The 24,266-nt window shown below is 35.8% G+C and overlaps 1 protein-coding gene across 1 annotated transcript in view; it reads right to left on the bottom strand.

The window, feature by feature from the left end:
• PIEZO2 (piezo type mechanosensitive ion channel component 2) overlaps window positions 1-24,266 on the bottom strand; it is a 487,309-nt gene that overhangs the window by 91,295 nt on the left and 371,748 nt on the right. Inside the window, exons 13-21 of the mRNA XM_054587349.1 lie at window positions 23,912-24,142; window positions 19,552-19,675; window positions 18,638-18,927; window positions 17,330-17,478; window positions 15,072-15,245; window positions 10,321-10,362; window positions 4,086-4,118; window positions 3,521-3,723; window positions 1,332-1,492 (exon numbers count right to left, since the gene is read on the bottom strand). Coding sequence (XP_054443324.1) covers window positions 1,332-1,492; window positions 3,521-3,723; window positions 4,086-4,118; window positions 10,321-10,362; window positions 15,072-15,245; window positions 17,330-17,478; window positions 18,638-18,927; window positions 19,552-19,675; window positions 23,912-24,142 — 1,407 coding nt within the window. The remainder of the gene's footprint in view (window positions 1-1,331; window positions 1,493-3,520; window positions 3,724-4,085; window positions 4,119-10,320; window positions 10,363-15,071; window positions 15,246-17,329; window positions 17,479-18,637; window positions 18,928-19,551; window positions 19,676-23,911; window positions 24,143-24,266) is intronic.

Here is a 24,266-nt window from a genome sequence, read left to right as displayed (position 1 = left end):
ATCAGCTATGAACATATGCTGGTTGGAGCCCACGGACCAAAGTTAGTAGAGAGAGGGGAGAGACCTCAATGTCATCCAAGGACTACACTGTAACTCACACTTTGGGTCCAGAAACCCCTCATGGTGACAACATGTGAAACTCAGAGATACACGTGGGGGTTAACCATTTTACATCAGTAGAATTGTTGCAGATGCTAGATGCAATAGGAGCAGAGTTTCTCCAATTCATGAAATGGCTTTTGCTCGTTTTTTAGCCCAATGTCTTCTCTTTTCCTTTTTCATTCCTCTTTAATATTCTGACTCTGAAATTTTGTCTAAATTAGTCAATTTACCAATACAGTTAAAAGGTTGAAAATATTTTGTTCTCAATTAATACACATATTAGGCTAGATTGTAGTTCTAATTCATGAATAGACTTGGTTACTTAACAATGGAGCTTATGTCATTTTCAGCCATGAATCTCGCAGAGAGATTGGCTTCTGTTTTTGTTCCCACCTGGCAGTGGTTACTTACCCATTTCAGATGGTTTGCGTGAAATGGGAGACAGTTCTAGCTTAGACTGGAGAGCACAAGTGAAGATTTGTCCCTTAGTTACCTGTCTGTGAAATATTTTAGGTTTATAGTATTGTAGTTATAACATTATATTATTATGTAACTTTTGAAAAGCTGTAATTTTTAGAGAGCAAAGACTGTTTGAATTGTCACTCAAAAATAGTGCAGGGATATTAGAACTATGTGAAAATCGTTAGTTGAATAAATTGAAAGAAAGCTAATGTCTCCACAGTAAACATCAAATAATTGTTGGCTGAATGATGACTCTTTTGCAGATGAGAATACAGTAGTGCAATTATAATGTTGAAAGACCATGTCTTGTTTCAAAATATCCAATAATAAACAAGCTGAGCTCTACTAAAGATTCTATTAAATTTTAGTACCCAAGTTTACTCTTTGGTAACATAAACTATTGTTTTTTCTCAAAGTGAATTTAGGGAGATGAATTCTTACTTGTAGTGCAGAAAGCAGATTGCTCTGTAGTGAAGTGTGCTCTCTCACAATTCAGCTAAAGACCAGGTGAAAACAAGTAACCTTTGTGATATAGACAAGCCAATTGGATCTAAGCCAGGAACCTCTTACTCCCTTGTTATTTTCCCCTTTTCTCAGAAAACTGTCCTTTGTTTTTCTGTAAAATAAAGTGCACGTGCTTATCTTAGCTTTTGATGTTCTAATGTAATGGGAATTACATTTCAAAAAACTCTTGGACAGTTGGAAAAGAGACATAATGACCCACTGTGGTTCTGTCTGTCCTTATGATACAGAAAATATTCACTTGCCTCTTTCACAGAAACCCAGATGATGTACGATGAAACGATTTTTATGATGTGTAGCTCCAAAATCCACCATGTGAACACCTGCAGCTTGTGAAAATACTCCAGGAACTTTAAGAAGAGTACAGTGAGGCGGTCAATCACCAGATGCCATTTGTTCCTTAAATCTGCAAAACATCAGTTTACCCAAGAACATGAAAAGGTTTATTGTTTTTTGGTTTGTTTTTTTTTTGGCATGATTATCTAAAGCATATTTTGTAACTTTCAGTTTAGAATTAGAAGATGCAAAATAATAGTAGTGGGCGAATTCTAAGATTACCAAAATCTGGCACAAGGGTGGTCTAAGAATCCCATGTTGTGATGATGACTTAGACATCATATACTGAGACTCTGAGAAGCAAGGTTGCTTTTATCTACCTTTTAATTAAATTAGTGTGAAGAAGAATTTTGACCTTCTTTACTCTTAAAGCTGAGCTATAATTCCCTAATTTCCTGGAAATATTAAGTAACACAAGCTCCATCTAAATCACATTTTTTCTTGCCAAAGTAGTGCTTCTATAAGCATCATTCTCCTTGTAGGGGCTTGACTAGAGAACAGATAAAGCTCACCAGAGGCCTGAAGGAGCGAGCCAGGCAGCGTGCTGCCCCAGGTAGGAAGAGACTGCACATTCCACCAAGGAAAGTGAACAGTGAGTACCAGACCCAGTCTCAGTTCACAAAATGTGGTGAGACTTATTTTAATAATGACTTTTAATCAGATTAGTAATTCTTCTCTTTCTACTTCATGCTGAGGAGTAATACATGCCGACTGGAGGGGTGCATCTGTCTAGGAGGACTGGTTAATCTGAATGGCAGTCACAGCAGGGTTGTTTTGTGGAATCAACATGATACTACATTCATAGACAAAAGCTCACAAGCCCAGGCAGATGAGAGCTAACTGTCCCTTCAAGTAACTTCTTTGAATGCCTTGGGTGAATGAAACGCTGTACTTGGTTCTGAAAGTTTAAGTAAGGTTTTAGTTACTATGAAAACAATGTCACTTTGCTGCTCAGATGATGGTCAATAAAAGAATTTACATCATAACTGGGCACAATTCAGAAGTGGAGAGGACAGGTACTGAGGGAGTGAGAGGACAGGTGAACTCCAATTTTTGGTGAGACCCTATTAGCAAAGCTCAGACCTGTGTTACAGCAGCATAACACAATCCTCATCCAAACTTTGGTCCCACAGCACTTGGTCCTCCCTTCATACTGAGGTACATACACTGCTCAGATACGGAGAGAACATTTCCGGGCCTCTCCTAAGATCTTCTGAGACGAGTGAGTGAAAGGGATCAGGTTTTAGGGGAGTTTGCTTTTGGGAGGGACCTTTCATCTCATGCTTTTTTGTTTTCTACTTTTGTAAAGCACAGAGCACAGCAAAGGCAAGTGCAACATTTTACTGTTTCAGCCCCAGAACATCACCCCTAAAGGCTCTATTTTCTGGTTCCTCTCATGTTTTGGGGGAACTAGTGAACAAACTGAGCTTGCCACCTTGTAGACTCTGTCAGACAACGTGTCATGATCACTGAGGTCATCTATTCTCAGCATGTCCTATTTAAACACTGTTTTGAGTGTATGAAAAAAAAAAAGAAGAACCTAAAGAATAAAAGAAAAAAACTAAATTACAATGACAATGAAAACATCTCTAGGAGTTGATCTAAAATGATAATTATCTGTTCATTTTCTCCTCCAGTTCCCATACCTTGAAACATTAGGGCCAGATTAGAAATATATTCTTAATGATCAGTTTCCTGGAAAAGCCTAAAATTATTTCCTTGAGGATGTGTTTGAAAATGCCATGTCCAGAACTTTCAGAAATTCTACACGGCTGCCTGAATCTGCTCTGATAGGAAACATCTTGTCTGAGATTTCTGTCTGAGTGATGGTAAGAGCCATGCCCTTCTGGTCTCATTCCAGGATCACCAGTGTGGATCAGTAGCTGATAACCAGCCATCTGCTCTCTCCCTATAAGTCAGAATTATAAGGAAATTATTGGAGCAATTGGAAGGTCAATATTGTAACTAGAGCAACCAAAATACCACACTCCAATTTTTATTTCACTAAATGGGTCAAATATGTGTATGTATCTGGTGCGAGTCAGTGTTTCATTGTCTGGTCTGTCAGCCGCCATATGACTGGTAGTGGGTAGATTACCCGATGTCTCTTCCTCCTCCTCTTCATCTTCATCCTCCTCATCCTCGCTGTCTTTCCCAAACTCGCCCTTCTCCACTTTTTCAGAGCATCTCTCTGGTTTCTCCTCACCAAACTCAGGCAACTGCTTCACCTCTGGCTTCTCTGGGCTGGCGGTCAGATTCATCATGGCAAGGTCTGGAAGACTTCCTTCAGGGTGGGCCAGTCTGTTGACAGAGAGCAGCTGAGTGATGAAGGCGAAAGGGTGCTAGGAGACATTTGAGTGAGGGGCAAGTTAAAGGAGGATGAACAAAAATGAACGTCAGTGCATGTGCACAGGCCTTGCAATGTGGGGCTGTTAGCGTCTTGTCACTTTTTTTTAAAAGCTCTTTCTAAAAACAAACTGTAAACTCACTTAGGTGTTGTTATTTCTTCTAATTCAGGTTGTAGTGATTAGTCAGTAATGAGAGCTACCAACACCTAAACTTGACATTTTTCCCGGAGGAGAAAATGGTCAGAGTTTAGGATGTAGAAGCATGAAATGGCATCATGTAGAGCAAGCATTTCATGGCTTCACAGGGGGACTTACTCATTTTGGTGGATTGGTAATTTTTTCTTGATGCTGCTCAAAGTAATTGAAATAGAAAGGAAAAAAAGGAGATGAGAACAGAAGAATTATAAGGAGTATCAGAGATCACACATCATGCTACATATCATCCACTATTGCATTCCTGTGTGCCAGTTGCAGTAAGTCCTAATGCAAATGCATTCCAGGATGGCATCAATAGCGTGCTTCTGCTAGGAGCCCTAGGCTTGGCAACTGACTTAAGAGTGGACAGGACTGCAGGTTGTAAGGGAGAGAACAAATAAACTACTGAGGCAAACGGTGTCATGCTTTTTTTTTGTAATGCAGCAAACCATCCCACAAGAATCAAGTCATTCACATTTTACACAGGTTTATAAAAAATTCTTAACTAATGTGTGCTTTCAGCCAACCTCTGCATAGATTCTTCCCATTCTGACATCACTTGAAGTGTATGAGGTGGATGCTAAATGCTGTCAGGAGAAGGATGTCAGCATTGTGTCCCTGTTCACGGCACAGGTGTAACCTGCTGTATTAGCCATGGGAAGACAGCATGTGAGCATCAGGGTGAGAGCAAGGGGCAGCACAACCTCACCGACCCGGGACCGAGGCAGGGCAGTACGGCCCATTTCACAGTAGACAACAGCAAGTGTGATATTTCTCCTGGTATTTTTGAAGAGCTCTTTTTATTCATATTCAAGTGAACATTTGAAGGAACATTTATGGGCAACAGAGCAGGTAATAGGCAAAGGCCTACTGGAAATCCTGGTAGTCTCCCTTTGTCACAATTAATCTGTATATATCAGCTTTGTTGTAGCAGAATGCACAATTAATATAATTCTGTCTGTATAATTTGGGCCCTGAGTAAATCATTTAACCTTTCTGGAACTCAATTTATATTTTATAAAATGAGGAAGCTTGGCTAGGTAAAAATCTAAGCTTACTTGCAACTTGTTGTTATACTTGGAACACTTACGATGTTGGATAACTATTGTAATGACTCTATATTGTCCTTTGACTTTTAGAGAGGTTATCATTCAAAGGTGATTCTTTTAACAGAGTGTCAAGCAGGTAAATTAAATAATACCAGAAACAAATTGTTAATTTAATGAAGAAATAACATTCTATGGATGTTACAGCATTGGTGGATTATGTGTCTTAAAAATAATTGTTTTAACCATAATTCTAATGCTTAGGAAACATAATTAATGGTTGAAGTAATTTCTTTTATTTAAATGGCTTCAAAATTCTTATAGTATTTTAGATATTTGAAGCAGAAACGCTTTAGCATATGAAGTTATATAATGAAAATGAGCTCCCTTCCCTAACATGTACAATAAAGCAAATATTATTGCAAGTGTTGTTGCAATATTATTTGCATTGGATTATTGGAATTAATTGGTGGAAGGAATTATGCTACCCACCCCGTCTTTAGGAAAATTCCCATTCTTGAAACTGCAACAGTGAATCTCACACACCAGAATGGCACATCACATCTCAGCCTACATACTGTTACTTCTGCTTTGTCAGAACTCTGTGTATTAAATGGTATTAAATGTAAATGCAGTCAGGTGTTACACAATTGTCAATATTATTATGTTCTCCTCAGCATTGCTGGGGATTGCATATTGTAAGTGAGAAGATAACTTTTTCATTATGACAGGAATGTGGTAGCTTTTACTGAAGAAGTATGACCATCTCAGAGTGCATTTCTCATGTCTACATCGACACTGACATGATGTGATACTGAAAAAACAGCTTTCTAACAATTAGTGTTATTTATGGAGCAAAACACAGAGTGAGGCTGTTTCTGCACATGTCACTGTGACTACCTGACCCAAAAGGCCCTTCCACACAGGGTAGGTTGAGGGGGGATTACTGAATGAAGGACTCAGAGGAAAACACTTGAGTAAACCTTTTGAAAGTACATCTAGAAGGTCTACTTCTGGAAGCTTATACTTATAGTCTACCACAGAGCTGGAACTAGATAATGCTGGGGAGAGAAGAGAATTTAATTTCTGCATCTAATGGTGCTGATTTTGCTTTGACATTATCCTTATGAGGAAACAAGTCCTGGGTGCCCTCTAATGTAGTTTAGATTAATGAGCTTGTAAGAAATGACAAAAAGAGAAGGGAAAACATATATCAGGCTATTATTTACTAGTCTGGGAGTTTAACTAGCTGAGACATTTCACTGGGAAAATCTTCGTGTATAAAACATGTATAGATGAAAATATTTTCAATGCTTGGTTGGAGTTCACCATTTTAAAAAGATTCCTATGTGAATCCTTTCACTTTTCTTTCATTTTTATCACAGCATTTTTTGAGGTAATACAGAATATTGTTAAAAACATGTTCTTTGGAATCAGAAAGACTTAGATTCAAGCTTCAACTAGCCAACTTACTAGCTAAGTGACATGGCAAAAATCCTCACCCTGTCTTTTGGGTCTCAATCTGCTGATCTGTAAAGTGGAATAACAGTGCCTACTTCATAGGATGCTGTGAAAATTCTGGTGATTTCTGTTAAAGGCTCAAACAGTGCTTAGTATACAGGAATAGTTTGAATGTAAGAAACGATCTGCTAATGACAGATTTTCATATACTGTTTTGATAATCTGTATCATCAACTCATGCTAATAAAGATGCAAAATTAGAAATGTGTCTTTGCAAGGAAGCACACAACCCCAAACACTGGGGAAAGTGCTGTATTTGGACTGCAATTCTGCCATCAGGACATTCTCTAACAGAACTTGTGTATTAAAATGACCATCCCAAAGAAAAAAAGCAAACAAGTCTTCCTCTGGAATCTGTCTCTGACATTCTCAACAGTCTGAGCCCTCTGTGGCCCGCCTGTCACCTGCCACCACTGCATTCCCTGACAGAGGTGGGCTGCTGCAGAGGTGGGGTTGTCTGTGCAATGATCCCAGACAGAACTATAATCAACAGCTGTATTGGTTCTCCAGGAAAGAACGTATACCTTAATTTAGCCTTTTCCCACCTAGCCAATTAAAAAGAAAAGAATCTTCATTTTAATGTAAAAAATCAGTCTAGTAAAAACATTCCCTGAAATGTCCAGCTAAGGAACTTATAATACTGGTAATTTTTTACTGATTGTCACATGTGAATTACCTAGTCATTATAGGAAGGGTTTTTACTTTGGGCCTTCAAATAGACATGATGATGAACTGGATTATCAGAGAAGACTCCTCCCTCCTTCTTTCATCAACCCCACCATTTCTCATGCCTTTCCCCACAGAGAATTCATTTTCCTCTGCATTTTCTTTAACCATGCCTGTAACTTTGTTGCCTTGCTTTTATTATAATCAGGCTCTGAGCTTTAATCCTCTCGCTATTTGTTAAATAAAATCCTCTCACTGATTATTTCTCCTTTTACATATTAACAAAACAAATGATATTTATCTGTTCATTCACCCTCTCTTTCATTCATGCTTCCACAGCTTTGTACAGTGCTCCATGTATGCCTACATCATTTTATTCTAATTATGATTCTGAGGACTCTCCCCTTGAGGGCGGAAATCCAGTCTTACTCTAGTCATCTCCCTTGCAAAAATGTAGCATTGTGTTTGGTATGCATTCAATGAACAAACATTCATTGAATGTTTGGTGATTAAATTCCATGCACTGGAGAGTTATTCTTATTTGAAACAAAAGAAACAAATTATATTGCATGGAGAATTGAAGAGGTTTAATTCTGTACTGGAAACTGACTTTGAAAAGTCACATATGAAGTTAGTTTCCATTAAAGAAAATGGAAGTTCTACCTTTGCAAAATTGCTATCCAGATTCCATTTATAACTATTATGATTTGGAATATGAGGTAATGTAAATTGCACTCACGCTATTCATTAGACTACTAGAAAAAAATGTCTTGCAAATTTATAATGTTTATACTATAATAATATTTAAAGTAGGATATTTATACTGTTTCAGATTATTTTATAGAACTTATAAGCAGTTTTAGAAGACTGTACCACAGAGGAGCAAATAATTGTAAACTTAATATCACATCTTAAATGTGTATGGTGCTATTTCCTCCAAAATAACCTACAAGTCAGGATGGGAATGTTTCCGTTTCTTTATATTTGGGAAAAATAACCATTACTCCTACTAAAAGTATTCTAATGTATACTGACTGCTAATTCAGTTAGATCTTCCCCACAATTACTTGTATCATCAAAATTTTATCAGTCACCTACTCCCCTCAAGACTTTATCCTCCTTCATACCTTATAAGGTAATGTCTAAATTTTAATCAGCCCAGTGGTTGAATGTAGCTAACTCTCATTTAGAAATTATATTTATAAGCACATTATTTTTCTTGTAAAATAAAAACAACAGTGAGCATAAAGAAATAAATTATGGGGAAAATAAAACTTCTTTGCTTAATAAAAGCATTTACCTTATCACTCTAATCAACAGAAGGCCCTGTTCAAAACTGAACACACGTACCGAGAGATAGGTTTGTTTTGTAACATTCGTTCTGGGGTATAGCTTTGGACTTTACTTACATGTTCACATTCAGACAAAAAAGAGAGATTCACTATAAAGAGGATAGCACCAATATTGGAATGCTTTGAGTTTTTAATAATTTAGGATGACTTTAAATCTTGACCATTCTAGAACTCTTAGGTGAACTCACAAGCCTTGTGACTTGGGGTAACAGGCATAGGTTTCTCTCAGGCAATAAGTCTGGGAAAATCAGGACCAAAACTTGCATCAGGCTCTGCCTGGTGAGCCCAACAAACCAACTCTTACCCTTTTTGGTGCCCCAGCCACCCCTTCATTAAGCAAATGGTAAATACTTTATGAGAAACACACACACACACACACACAGAATAGTCCCTTATGTTTGGAAGGATGAGATTTAAATAGTTGCTCAAGATTTCTAGTTAGAGTCTATAGTTTATTTCTGTACCTATCAGCTAAAACACCCTGAGGTTAACTTTGTGCTCTCAGGTTGTCAAAAAACTGGCTTCTAAAAGCAACCATCCAGCCCTTGTGCCTCCTTCTTCTTTAATCTGGACAATGACACACTAATTTTTCACAGTTTTTAAAGGAGTTTTACCTCCTGAAGTCTACTCTTTGGTTGTCAGCCTTAGAATTTTACCTAAAAGTGAATAGAATAAAAAAACTAACAAATCTTTCAAAGAGTTATGTTGTTAATTGAATTTACTGTAAAATATACATTTCTATTACCTAAATTACTGGCTTTATTACTAATGACGAAGTTATGGGAATGGATATTTTAGTTCACCTAGTTAATAAAGTAAAAATAATTTTAGTAAATGAGCTCCAAAAGAATCTTTACTCTATACTCTTGGGGCACTTGAGGACAAATACATACATAGTACTATCAATAGTGACACTTTATTATGTGTGGTCATTTGCATTTTTTATCTCCCCAGCTAGGTGACATGCATCTAAGACAGGGCCATGTCTCAGTGCCCATGTTTGTGCCTTCTGTAGTGTGCAGATACATTGTGAAATCTAGTGATGTAAAATATCATTCTTCAATATGTTGATTTTTTAAGTAGAGATAAATTTGCAGAAATTGATGTTTTAATTTTCTTTTCACCATATATTTTTGTGAATATTTTCACTTCCTTCAGTAAATATCTACTTAGGGTCAACTAGTGGGTAAGGCCCCAATGTAGGTGACATGTGGATACCTTAGTGATTTATACAGTACTCCAGGCCTGAGGAGCCGACATCTCTGGCCAGGGAGATAAGACAAGCAGGCAGCTAGAGGGCTGGGAAGCAAGTGTTGGGAGGCAAATGTTGGGAGGCAGAGATGAGAAAGGGCTATGGGAATTCAGAGGAAGGGCAATTACATTTAGCTGGGAAGTTGGCACTTATGGGCAAGTTTGTAGAGGAGGTGGTTCTTGAGCTGAGCTCTCAATTTTGTGTTCAAGAGAAAGATGAGCTCTCAGGCAAGCCTTAAATTAATTCTACCAAAGAATGAAATTAATGGTGCATACATTGGGACCAAGACAAAAGGCTGAGCACCAGCTGAAGACCCTCATTAACCTCCGAATTCACTTGGCGGCACCATTTGGTATAAACATCAAATGGTTTGATTTGCAAAATACATCCACAGCATATCCAAAGACCATCATCTACTATTTGATGACATAATTTTTCATTTATAAAACAGTAAAGTGTTTAATACACCAAGAGACCACTGTTAACAAAAATAAGAGAGAAAACATCGAAGTACCCACCTATTTATTATTAGATATACGCGCCCATTGACTTTGGCATGGCTACCAGGTGAGAGGTGGAAGCACAAGGTTGCATGCGGTGGCAGTGGGGAGACAGGTGGAGAGAGAAAGAGGAGATTGTTAGACAGAGATGAACGAAGTAGACTGTTGTCTCGTAAGCTTTAGAGCATCAGGTGTGTCGTCATCACATGTTTCATGCACTGAAGAACAGCCTGGACAGCAAGATTCAGGAGCAACATGATATTTGAGATATTTAGGAAAAATTCTTGAATATACAAGTCTCTCCTTTCCTCTTGTCCCTTCCCACCTTACATGCTTTATTAAAAATTTGTAATGTTTAAATTTTCAGAATACATGTATCAAATAAAATACAATCTTAAAGATTAATTCTTGCTCCTTTCCCAGAATTAAAAATAATAAAATCCTACTAAGTAACCATATTAACATATTGTTCTCTAAAGTTTTCTAAAACAGAAATTTAAAAGAAGTCATTTTATTTTTATATGCATCACAATATTTTCTAAAATAAGTTATAGATGAATTATAACAATGGATATTTAAATAAGTAATGAATATTTAGGACATTATTATATGTATTATATCAAAATTATAATTGTAGTATAATATTGTATATTTTATAAATATATAAGTGAAATGATAGCCCTGAGAATGCCAATTTAAAAATAGTAATATTTTCTTCTTATGTATATCATAAAACTTTTACAAAATGCTAACTGCAAATTCGATAAGGTGAAACAATAATTTTTCTCCAGACACGTGACATTTCCCTACACTACCTATGCAGTGTACAATGCACACAGCACACACATAGCACACACATGCAATGGCCAAAACAGGACAAGAACAGTTGAATCTTTGCAGCAATAATAGTGCTTGCACCAATTAAGGAACACAATGAGTTGATTATTCCCAATTTGTGGGTCCTTTGTATTAAAGCATCTACTAAAAGGTAGGGGAGAGAAAGCAAAGCATGACAGTTAATCTCAACTCTGAAGGTATTTCTTTTTCTTCATCATTTCAACTTCAATGTTGACAGTGATTAGGACTCTATACACACACACGTGCACACGCACATACACATACACATATCTGGAGTCCTAATCACTATATAAATATAGTGAGGTAAACATTATTAGTAAGAAAAATACGACAGTGGGAAAGAGTTGCTAAAAAGATGGGCCATGTATCATATGTTTGAAGTTAAAATTTGGGGACTTTTATATTAAACTCTTCTTGTACAACATCCCAAAATACTAAATTGAGGTGTTTCAAATTTCTTAAGGTTCCAGAAGATTTTTTTCCCCCACAGAACTAAAAATGAAATCTCATGTACCTAAACTCTTTAATAGCTGGCTATATACTCTCTTCTCATCCTTTAAATTTTATTGGAAAATTAACTGTTAATGGAGTGCTTAGTGATAAACCAAAGCTGTGAGGAAGATAAGCAGTGACTTCAAACTGCTATCGATCATTTAAGTATTCCTTTTCTTGCTATAGTGGGGAGAGTAAGGATTGTAAATGTAACAGCTAAGGAAATAGGGAAAATGCATCTTGATATGAAGCTGTCTGTAGTTCCCCCAGAACCTATATGATTAAATAATATTTTATTTGATTTTTTTTTATTTTAAAGAAATGTTGAAGTGATATCCCTCATATGACTTGGTAGCTGCTAGCTATATGATGCTATTCTCTGAGCCATGATCTGACCTGGAAATGCTCCAAACTCTCCCAATGATACTGATAGATATTGGGTAACTTGTTTGGAGAACTGCTGTTAATGCTAATGATATCACTCCTGGTCTTCATTAGTTCCAGAAAACTAATTTTCATTCCATCCAAAAGACTCTTAGACTTTCTAATACTGCCTAAGATTTTATTCAATATTTCTGTTATTAGCCTAGACATGAAAACACCTTAATGGAATGCTATATTTAATTAATTGGCTTTCTCTTATTAGTTTTTATTTATTTTCAAGACATGGGGCTTCGTACATATTATTTGGAAAAGTTTTGTGATTCAGTAACTTGAAATATTATAAAACATTGTATTTTTACTTTTTTTTAATCAAACCACAAATGAATTTTAATGTATTGGGTTGGCCAAAAAGTTGTTTTTTTTTCATAAGATGGCTCTAATAGCTCTTACTTGTCTTTAATTTCATTCAAAAAATATTTGTTAGATTGTATCATAAGAGCTGTCATATCAACATGCTTTTTTTAAAAAAAAAACTTACTAAAATTGGTGAATTTTTGTGTAGGCATTTTAGTATTGAAGATGAAGGAAAATACATGACATGTAGTAAAATACATGTATTTTACCTCAAGAAAGATAAAAACACAACTGAAACGCAAGAAAAGATTTGTACAGTATATGGTGAAGGTGCTGTGACTGATTGAATGTGTCAAAAGTGGTTCCCACCCTGCCCCAAGCCACCATTCTTTCTCAGCCGATTTTGTTGGCCTCTCTGCCCCACTTCTGGCTTTCACCCTGCAATCCACAGGCCTCTTGGGAAAGTGTTAAAACCATGTCCCTCCTCTCTTGAAACCCTTCAGAAGATTTCCACTGCCTCCAAACTAAATGAAATCCAACCCTTACCATGCTTTACAAAGCATAATAAAGCATGAAGTTTTGTGCTGGATATTTCTTGTTGGATGATGCTCCATGGTTGGGGAGACCAGCTGATGTTGATAGCACTCAAATCAAGACATTAACTGAGAACAGTCAATGTTTTACTACACAGGAGAGTAGACACACTTAAAATATCCAAATTAATAAGGTTATTGGTGAAAATAAAAAATGTGTCTTTTAAGGAAAAAAAAAAAACCATACAGGCTTTTGGCCAACATAATACACACTTAAAGGAAAGTCTGTTTTCACATACTCTCCATCTCAAAAATTGTAATTTCTTAGGCTTGTAAAATCTTTGCTAAGTTGTATTGTCTCCTATAACACTATGGTCCTGAAAATCTGTATCTTTCTGGAAAAATTGTGACAAATTTCTATTTGATTGTGTGAAAGAGGATTCAGACATATGATAACAAAAGACAATGGCAAGCAAATGCTTCTACATACTGGAGAAACATTTAAGAAGAAAAAAATAAAGATGCAAAAAAAAGGCATTTAAAAGAAAAAATTAAAGAAGTATCATTAGCAATTAGTAATAATTACATTTCTTTTGCAGACATTTCAAACCTACTCCATTGACTAACATTATTCTGATTATTGAATAGGACTTTTTGAAAAAAATGATGGTTTGTAATTAAAAAAAGCATGTTGCATTATCAAAGTTAAATATCAAATACTAGTTTTATCTACAGGTATTGCAAGCATGCCAAAAGAATATTAAATAATAATTTTTCAATTATTGACAACTCACTTATCTATGCAGGCATTGTTTTTATAAACTTAATCTTGGAGTTATTTCTCTTGCCAATAAGTTTGCCTCTCGAGGGGTCTCCATACTTCTATTTCTCCTATAGTTTTACTTTATTTTTTAAAGTTATTGTTCACTTACAGTTGAAACAATATTATATTAGTTTCAGGTATTACAACACAATGACTAGACATTTATATACCCCACCAAATGATCACTCCTTATGTTTCTGAATGATTGATTATCATTGAAGGCAGCCACTTAACCTATCTACACCCTTCTCTTCCTGGGGCATTGGGAGGTGACAGGTTTTATCTGAGCTTGATTATTTATGGTGGCAAGATACGATAAGAAATATATTCTGGCTGATGCCTCTTGGTTCTAATGGTTGGAGGTCATTGACACACTGATAGTCATTTGGAGTATGCTCAGAATGTACACTAAATGTAACCTTAGATTCAGCAAAATGCAGCAAGGAAAATAATCTGCTGGTCATAAGTAAATAGAATAAAAATATAAAATATTTTCATCATCAAACAAAAGTGTTTTGGAGTTATTCATAATTTCAGCTGCTACTGCAGCAGAAAATTGAGTTCGTGCATGATGAAATACTATACTTCATCTTCTTTTGATGTACTCATTTTTTCCCTTGAAAAAGAATTAAGGGGAATTTTCAGCTGTGGCATCTGTGTTCTTTAATACAGTCCTTGGCTTCCTTAGTTACTGACCAAATGTTTTTCCAAAAACTGAATCATAAACTATGTAACAGAGAAGAAAATCAGTATTACCATTCATTAGAAGAACTATGGTAATTTTCCTGTAATACAACAATTGAGGGATTTGCGATAATCCATTGCGGTTTCAACACCAATGGGCAGGAAGAGCAATACCTCTCTATTACTTGTAAACATTTTATATTTATTGAGTTGAAAACAACAAATTCTGCCCATAATCTCTTAGTATGCTCTCACTCACAATCACTTCCTCACTGGTTGTCATCACAATAGAAAGCTCATCCTTTGAGTTAGTTAGGTTATGCAATTCCCTAAAACACATCACCAGCCTTGACACAAAATATAAATCACCAACTCTAAAGTATTTTACTCTGAACAGCTACTCTGAATCTATTCTGAATGACTATCATGGTTACTTTACATTAATTGGTCACACAAAAGCCAATACCAGTTGTTTCAGAAAGAGTCATCAAATATCCCACATTTTTTTTTTTTTCACTCATGGAAAGTTTAAGGCTGAAACTCTTAAGATTATTGGCTGATTGCAAGGTGGCTAAAGGAAGGCGAAGAATTAAGTTTTTCTTCCCAGTAGCAAGAGGCATGTGCTTCTTGCTCTCACTCACCTGTAGATGGCGCTGTCTTCCTTGCTGGGAATGGAATTTAGGTCTGTGAGCTCCAAAAAACGATCATGGAAATAGTGTAGGTGTAAAATGCACACCAGCAGAAAGGATGTTGGAATGAATATGCGAGTGAATAGTTCAGCCACAGTGAACTGTTTTAAGCCAAGATCCTCAAGCCTGTAACACAGAACAAAACAAAAAGCAAGAACCTTTCTTAAGAAATGACACATTCTCTTCATAAATTACATCAGTCTTTCGCTTGGCCAAGTACACCTTTCATTGTATCCCTTACTCCCCTGTGTTCCAGTTTGGCTTTTGTTTCCAGCAGTCCAATTTACCTGCTTTCACAGTGATGACTAACTACCTTGGTATTGCCAAATTCAGTGGCTGCTTTTCTCTTTTTTTAAAAATTTTGCCTCTAGTCCTTCATGAAACAATCCTGGTCTTCATACTGCCACACTGTCCTGGTTTTCCTCTTCTGTCACTACCTCCTTTTCTATTGCACCTCCAAATGCTGAAATATCCCCAGGGCTCAGTGTTGAGTTCTTCTCTAGCTTACTTTTCTCCTGGGAAGCCTCACTTTGTCTTGGATATTTAAATACCATCTTTACCTCTATGACTCAAACGTGCATTTAAAGTTCAGGCTTTTTCTGTGGACCCTCACACTGAAGTGTATACCAGAAATTGGTTGTTTTATAGTTATTTTGTATTTAGTGTTTTCAAAACAGTCTTCTTGATTTACCTATTTTTCTCAGCCAAGCTATTTTCTACATCCTCTCCCTGCTCAAGTCTCCTCTGGTACAACAGCCTACTCCAAATTCCAAAGCCAGGATGTCTTCCTGGACTTTTTTTTTTTTTTTTTTGGCCTTCACATCTCATTCATCCACTTTTCCTTCACTGCCTACACATTTCTTGAATCTGTGCACTTCTGTTACCCATCTCTACCACTGCCTATTCTAGGTGAAGCCTCCATCATGTCTCACAGGTCCACTCCTATTGCTCACTGAGCAATCTTCTTGTTTCTCGTCTTGCTTCCTGACACACCATGTTTTCTCAGCCACTCAAGGGTGCTTTAAAAATTTTCACCAAGGATGAAATACCAACCACTATTACCAATAAGCCATGCATGTCCTGGGTGCCTGGCTGAACTTTCCTACCTTTTCTCCTTCCAATTTTCACCCCTTGCTCCTTTGGTTCCTCATATGAGCCAGGCTCTGTTTTGCCTCACAGCTTTTTCTTTGTTCTCTTTGCCTGGGATGCTCTGTCATATCTCAGATATCAACTCACACATTTTTCTAAAGACAAACTCCTTCTTATCCTTTAGGTGCAATTTAAATGACACCTCCTTAATGAAGTCTGCCCTGACCACTCCATTTGTGTTTAGTGTACCTTATTGTTCACCACATCAGCTGTTACCTTCACAGACCCATTACAATTTATAATTAATTTATTTGTACATTGTCTTTTTTTTTGTGGTTGTTTGTCTCCTCTACCAGAATATAAACTTCCAAGGGCTTAGATTCTGTCTGTCTTGTTTTATGTTGTGTTCCCAGACACAGAATAGCATCTGGCACATGGAGGGCATCCAATAAATACTTGTTGAATAAATGTTAAATATGGGTTAGTCTAGCTACTTCATGATCCTTTCCTTTTGATCTTTTCTCTTAGCCACCAAAGTATATTTACCATATTCCCAATTCTGGCTGGATTTCTAAACTAATTTCAGAAATTTAAAGATGCATATTAGGAGAGGATAGAATACTATTACATATACAGGAAAAATTATTTCATCATCACTATCTATAAGGACTTAAATAAATTTAATTTCCGTGGCATCAACCACTCTTTAAAATCTTAGCACAAGGTACATAAATTAGGAGAAGCTTCTGCTTTATATTATGAGTCCATGAACCTCCTGATGAAATGAAGAACTGAGCTCCAACTTGGAACGCAGAAAACATGAATGGTTAAGTACTAAGCAGGTGTGTTTCACATGAAATTGAAGTTAGAAAATGTCATTTCATTAAATTGGAACTGAAAATTCACTTGTGGTCAATTTGTTTTTCAGTCAATATTCACAGAGTCTTTACTATGTACCAAGGTCATGGAGAGACATAGAGGACACAAAATGACTGAGACATAAATCTTTGATGACATCATGTTTTACTAAAATCTTCCATTAAAATGCTTTTAACAATATGCATTTAAGTCTTCATCCTTTTTGTCATGTTTACATCCTACCGTAAACCAAAATTGCTTACTTTTCTTTTTTCAATCCAGTCATATTTTGCCACAGGCCTGGGAAGTTTTCAAACTGATATGTATATATAAAGATAAGCACCAGCATTGTGTAAATAACCACAGACATCCAAAAATATTTTAGAATTCTCCTCCACCATTCATAGTGTACCTGTGAATCAGACATTAAAAAAATAAACATGAAAATAATTGGTTGTAGGAAAAATCACAAAAATATCTGGTTTATTCAACTGAGACAGATGGTGATATTTACAAATACTTAAACATAAAATCTATTTAATTTTAGATTTTGAGGTTCTGTTTTTCATATAGTTGAATGGATCTGGCCTGAATCCCAGTAATACCTGAAGTTCCTAACTGTGCCTTTGGGCAAGTTGCTGGGCCAGGCTGAGCTTCAGTTCCCTCCTCTGTAAGTACCTACTTTGAGAGTTGTTAAAGGTTAAAATGTTTATAAGGCTCTTATCACAAGCTCTGGTCTCTGGGAGTCATTCAAGGAATGGTATGGTAGATGCTTCTGTGACTGTGCTTATTGCTAGGAGAAAATTGCTTCAGTTTTGAAATTCAAAGTGGTAATATATGATTAAAAATGTGAAACCAACATATAGAGAAGACATCTCTCTTTATCATAAACCTGTGGATATTCATTAGAGAACACCTCCCTGAATTTTTAAAAGTATTTCAAAACTTTATTGATTTAAGTTGAGATGTTTTTATCTCCACATGTAATATACTCTTGTTTATTATAGTTGCCTGGTGTATTTTGTTCATTGTCTGCAAGAATATTTTATTGTTGCACTTGTTTCTACCATTGAGTTAAAACTTTTATCATCAGTTGAAACTGAATTTGTGGAAAGGCTAAATAATTATAAAATAATATTTTACAAATTCTAATTAATGAAACACTAAAGCAATTGAAGCATTACACATATATAGGTATACATATCATCACACTTTTCTGATTCCAGAGTCTAAAACACAAGTGAATTGGGTATCATCTAGTATGTTAGATTATTTAGCCACTGTTCTTAAATAAGTATTAAAATTAATATAATTATACAGGCTGTTTTTGTTAATAAAAACTTTTTGAAAAATTCATGAACTTTTTTCAGTTTTTAAGAAACTAAAATTTAAAAATAATGAACAACCTGAAGATAGTCACTTTCCATTTTAAAATTCTTAATATGTAATGCATATCACTTAAATGATATGTTCATGGGATTATAGTAATTTAGAACATCATCAAAGGAAGCCCACATATATTTCTGGGATGGGTGTAAAGATTAAAAAATAGAGGACAATTGTTTACCCACCTGATACAAGGCCACACAAAACAGAAACAGCACCATGTAGATGATTTTGTACATCACAATTTTACCCTCGAAGCTGACAAAGAAGAACATTCCTCCACAGACGTAGATCCAGTACTTAATGAACATGGCCACCACCAAATTGCCCAGTACTTTCATGATGTCCTGGTCATCATCTTCTTCCACTTCCTCCTCCTCCTCCTCTTTCTTAGTCTCTTGCTTCTCTTCCTTTTCTTCCTCTTCATCTTTCTTCTCTTCAGCCTCTCCTTCCACTTGTATATCTTGTTCGTCATCTTCAAAATAAAAGATTGTTATTCCTTGCTGGTTCCCTGACCAAAAATCACACTTTGATCAGGTGTTATATGAGGGCTACAGAAGCATGTGTTTTGTATGTTACTATATGATTTGAAAGATTTTAGACTATTCTAGCAAACAAGGCAGCATTTATAACTAATCATGGTCAATTTTTGTAACTTTCCCTTGATACATTTTAAAAGAAATAAATTTGGTAATAGTATATACTCATCTTTTTATAACACCTATTTCATTTCCAATATCCATGATAGCTTTAAGTATGGCAGGATCTAGGAAAATAAATAGGCAGCAATGACACAAATCAAAACTACTATTTCAATTTTGAGTTCTGATTGTTTGGTGGTTCGTACAGTGTACCTGAGAGAAATCATTTAACTTCTTGGAGGCCCTTCATCCTTCCCTTACATGGGAATCACTTTTGTGGAGATCAAATGACACAATATTTTCAACAACTCCTTGCGAATGCTCACATGTACTTTAAATGTTCAGCTTCCATCTACTCTGAATATAGTAGCTTTTCTGATGTACTTCAGGTGCTCTTTCTCTGTAATTTTGCTGAGTACAAAAAAATCTCCAGTCATGCAGTGTACACACTAATTTACCTTTTTCTTCAATTTCCTGAGTTTCAACTTTGACCTCAGATAAAAGAGCTTCCTTTTCCCGAAGTGCTTTTTGCTCTGTAAGGTGCTGCCTCAGCAGTAGCCAAAAAGTAATGGTGAAAAGTATCTGAAAGTAGAGAATTAGCAAAACAAGAATTAAGCTACTATTTTAAATGTAGATACATTTCAACAAGTTTTCTCCACATTTCAGTGGAGCTCACTCAGTAAACCTTTATTTGAGGCAGAGTCAAGCACCCACATATTTCAGCTGAAAGTCACAGGCTTTTAAATCCCCTTTCCTGAGGGTACTAGCATGTACATTGAGTTCCAGGGGTGCATTCAGCACTGTGCAAGGCCCTGGGGAAGATGCATTGGACAATCCAAATTACTTTCATTTGGATCAAAAACCAACTTTTGCAATTGGTTCCTTGAGGTGCTAGTCCTTAATTTCTTGTCCTGACTGTGACACGAGCACTGTTGTAATAGGAAGACATACTTCCATAAAACTCATTAACTCTGCAATTTTTTTATTTTGAAGAATTCTGCAGATAGGACAAACAACATTTCCTCCTAGAAAATATACTTAATATTCTCACTCATCTCTCAAAGCTGAAGGAAGAATTGTTGTATGTGATGTGTATATAAATATTTGTAAATTAATGTTTTCTTGAGGGCTAGGAAAGAAAAACTTATGATTTTAGGGCTTTGTTCTTCAGGAAATAGAGAGTCTGGCACGTAATAGCTTTTTGTGTTAGCTCTAGGGAGTTATAATTCACATACCATTAAATTCACCCATTTAAAGTGTACAATTTAATGGTTTTTGGTATATTCCCAGAGTTGTAAAGCCATCACTACAATCAGTTTTAGAATATTTTCATCACCCCCAAAAAAGTCCCATAGCAGCCACCCTCTTTTCTTACCACCTCAGCCAAGCTCACCACTAGTTTACTATCTGTCTTCTATAGATTGCCTTATCTAACCATTTTATAGAAATGCAATTACATGTATGTTCCTTTGTAAGCAACTTTTCTTACTTAATGTTTTAAAGGTTTATCCATGTTGAAGCATGTACTGGTACTTCATTCTATTTTATTACCAAATAATATTTGAGTGTATGAATAGACAGCATTTTACTTATCGGTTCATCGGTTAATGGACATTTAAGTTGTTACTATTTTTTTGTGGTCAGTATGAATAATACTGTTATGAGGATTAAAGTACAAGTTTGGGTTTTTTTAGACTACATACTCTCAATTGTATTGAGAAGATAGAGTTTGACATTACCCTTGGCCACATTATCTATAAAGATAAAAAGTCTTCATATCTAATCTATTAGTAATAACATATCTGCCCATAATATATGACCAATGCACTTCAGTTAGGATTAGCTAATTAAAATCATCAACTGTGTGTATTAAATAGCATCTGTTGCAATGCCAGAGCTATTGATTTAAATAAATTGCTTTGTGATTTGAAAAAATCTTATTGTATTTATTGGGGTTATATTGGTCAAGTTCAAGTTTTTGTGTGGACATAGGTTTTCAGCTTTCTTGGGTATATATACCTGAGAGTGGAATCACTTGGTGGTATGGTAATTCTATGTTTAACATTTGCTAAACTATTTTCCAAAGTGCCTGCAGCATTTTACATTTCCACCAGCAGTATATAATAGTTCCAATTTCTCTACTTCCTCATTAACACTAGTTATTGTGGTATCTCATTGTGGTTCATTCATAGTAGGATTTAAATAAATATTTGCCAAGAAATGAAAAAATAAATAGGCAAATGAGTGGATCATTTTCACTTTGAATAACTGCCCACTTAGCTATCCATAATATGCACTTATCATTTACCTTCAATATAAACCAGTGCCAATAAGTCCTGGTAAGCAAACATACTTAAGACAGTGAAATCACAACAAATTGAACTATATAACTTCAAGTTGGGAAATAAATCTGTTTCTCTAATGCACATGCAAAGAGCGTAGGAATAACTGGGAACCGATGGGACACCTTTCCTAGGAAAGGTGAGTAAAAAGCCAGGTTTTGAAAGTGGTAGCTGACATAGTTTGGTGGAGCCAGGCATGAGATACTCTAGAAGCTGAAGAATGCTACAAAGTAGCTGAGTCTGGCTCCACCAAAGGTGTTCAGACCTTTGAGGACCTAGGCCATATTCTTTCTTTCTCTCATTTTCTATCATAATGATGCATCTAGTACTCTGGTAACAGTGTATGTTTAATAATGTGCTTTGACCAATGTTGCTGTGATACAAATTTTATGATCTTGTAAGTGTTATTATCTATGACAAAGCCTTGCATATTTTTTGAGCTCATGGGTACATTAAAATATAAGTGCAGATCTTAGTTTTCTTACAATAACATTTTCTACAAGTAATAAATTTATTTTCCTAATGTCTCCCTCCACCAAAGAAATGTTAATTTTATATTAGATAGGAGGTAGTTCAACTAGTTAGGTGACATGCATTTTTAGAAGTCTCACCAATATTTTGAGTCAGGTTGTAATGGATTCACACAAAGTGCTAGAGTAGGCAGTTAGTTAGATAATTAACAAAAGAGGAGGGAATGAAAGGAACAGCCACAAGAGGAGGAGGAACAACCAGCATCATTCCACCAGATTAAACAAGGGGAGAGAGAAAACATGAGGGGGAATTTCTTTTACTAAAGTGTATGTGCAGAAGAAGCCAAAATGGTGACCATAACAGCAGGAAGACAATGCCTGGGAAAACCTAGGAAAGAGATTGGGTGGTTTGAAGGAAAGCCTTCTCCTTCCAGGACTGAAGGAAATATATGGAAGCTAGACAAAGTACCCTGCTGCGCCCTCCTTGAAGCATGTCTGTGCCCTTCTGTGCTCTTCCTTCTCTCAGGCATGTAATTTTTACCTTCTTTTCTCTTAAATTCTAAGGGTCCCCAGGAGACTTGCAACCCAGGGACCAATGAGCAGTGGCAGAGGACCCGCCTTTTGCCTCTTAACTTCCTTTTCTGAGTCCATGCAACCCCTACCCTGTCTGCCTGCTCTGCCTGTCACTCTAAGAAGTCTTGCCACTATTGCTTAAAACTCATCCTATATGAGTATCCTTGACATTCTTTTCCAACGACACTGCTAAAGAATCCATTTACTCTGATAACAAAAGGATAAGGTTTTGACCTTTCCTTATAATAAAAGACTAACTTATCAGTTTGTGTGTTTGTGTTTTGTGTGTGTGTGTTTAAGGGGAAAGACAGAGAGGGAGAGAATTAAAAAAAAGAGCTTCAGATAAAGATGACTTGTGAGAGCATTATGTGGGACTTGGGCATGGAGTAAGGTTTGGGAAAGAAGGTGCCAGTAGGGTAGGTATGAGAGTTCTATATGAATGAATAAATGAATTAATGAATTTGTCATGGTCCATGAACACAAGGGATTATGATCTACTTCTGCCATTAGAATTCACCTGTTAGGATTTTTTCCTTTACCCCAGCAGCCTTCACCAAAAAATCTGTTACAAAAACCAGTCCTCAGTGTAGTCTACTCAATACCCCATTTATGCTGATTGCCTTTGTTATGAGGTGTCTGGTAATATGTAAAAAAAAAAAAAAAGGTGGATTTCATGTGATGTAAATGTATGTCTTTTTCAAGAGAGCAATTCTCTGGCTGGAGAGGGATTTTCAAGGCTCATTTGTAATTACATGTGATTGATTTACTGTCTTAACATAATGTCATCAACACTAAGGAGATATGTATTTAGAGTGTGTTACTCTGTTCACAGAACAAAAAAGTTGGGGCACCTAATCTTCTGAAGTAAAAACTATTCAAATGGGCCATGAAAATAATGGGTAGTGAAAGATTATGAACTTTCTAACTGCAGATGAAAGCATATTATATAATCAGTAGAGGAGAGAGAAGGGTGTCATATTTAACTTTTGCTGCTAAAAATCTTTTTAAGGACATAATTGGAGAAAAAAATGTTTTAACTAAAGATCAAGATTCTGTAACAGCAATGCGTTGAGCCTGATTTGCAAATTAATGTCAGACCTCTGATACTTTGATATATTTTACATTTTATTTTCCTATTTTCTCCTCTAATTTCTACTATACTGTAAATTATACTAAAAATAACATACTATATTTTTTCTTTGAGTGGAAAACATTGTCATTTTTAAATAAAATCTAAAAGTGTGGTGTACTATTTGTCCATGTTTAAATTATAGATAACTTGGAAGTAATATGATTTCTTATAGTTTCATATCTATTCATTTTTGTAAAGCAGTGAGTATTTGGAATCTATTTTTGAAATTTTTTGCTTAGATATGATTATTATGATTTTTGTAATTACAATATTTTGTTTTCTTGTTTTCCTATTCACTTACCTTTGAGGCAAGTTCTCCTGGCTCTTTCTTTTCTAAAAATCCTGGGACCTTTTTAATTTCTGGAAGTTCAAAGCTCCATATATACTGTAATACCAGCAATAGATTTGCATAGACAACCATGAAAGGGGAACTAATCATAGCGTATTTTCTTCTGTTGCGAATCATCCAAAGAGCGCATGACCAAATCAATAGCACAAAAGTCAACCAGCTGTGATAAGTGATGCTCCAAGCCTCAAGGGAGGAAGGAAGAGAAAAAACAATGGTCAATATAAGGTATAGTCCCCCACTCTGGTAACTTAAATGTTATATATAAAGAAAAAGTCAATAACTTTGAAACTAGGGAGAGGGGAGAATT

Source organism: Pteronotus mesoamericanus, unplaced genomic scaffold, assembly GCF_021234165.1.
Source record: "Pteronotus mesoamericanus isolate MK-2021 breed Mesoamerican mustached bat unplaced genomic scaffold, CSHL_Meso_final scaffold_118, whole genome shotgun sequence".
In the NCBI taxonomy this organism is placed as follows: domain Eukaryota; kingdom Metazoa; phylum Chordata; class Mammalia; order Chiroptera; family Mormoopidae; genus Pteronotus; species Pteronotus mesoamericanus.
The sequence above is the reverse complement of the archived record's forward strand: the minus strand, read 5'-3'. Positions and strand labels throughout refer to the sequence as shown.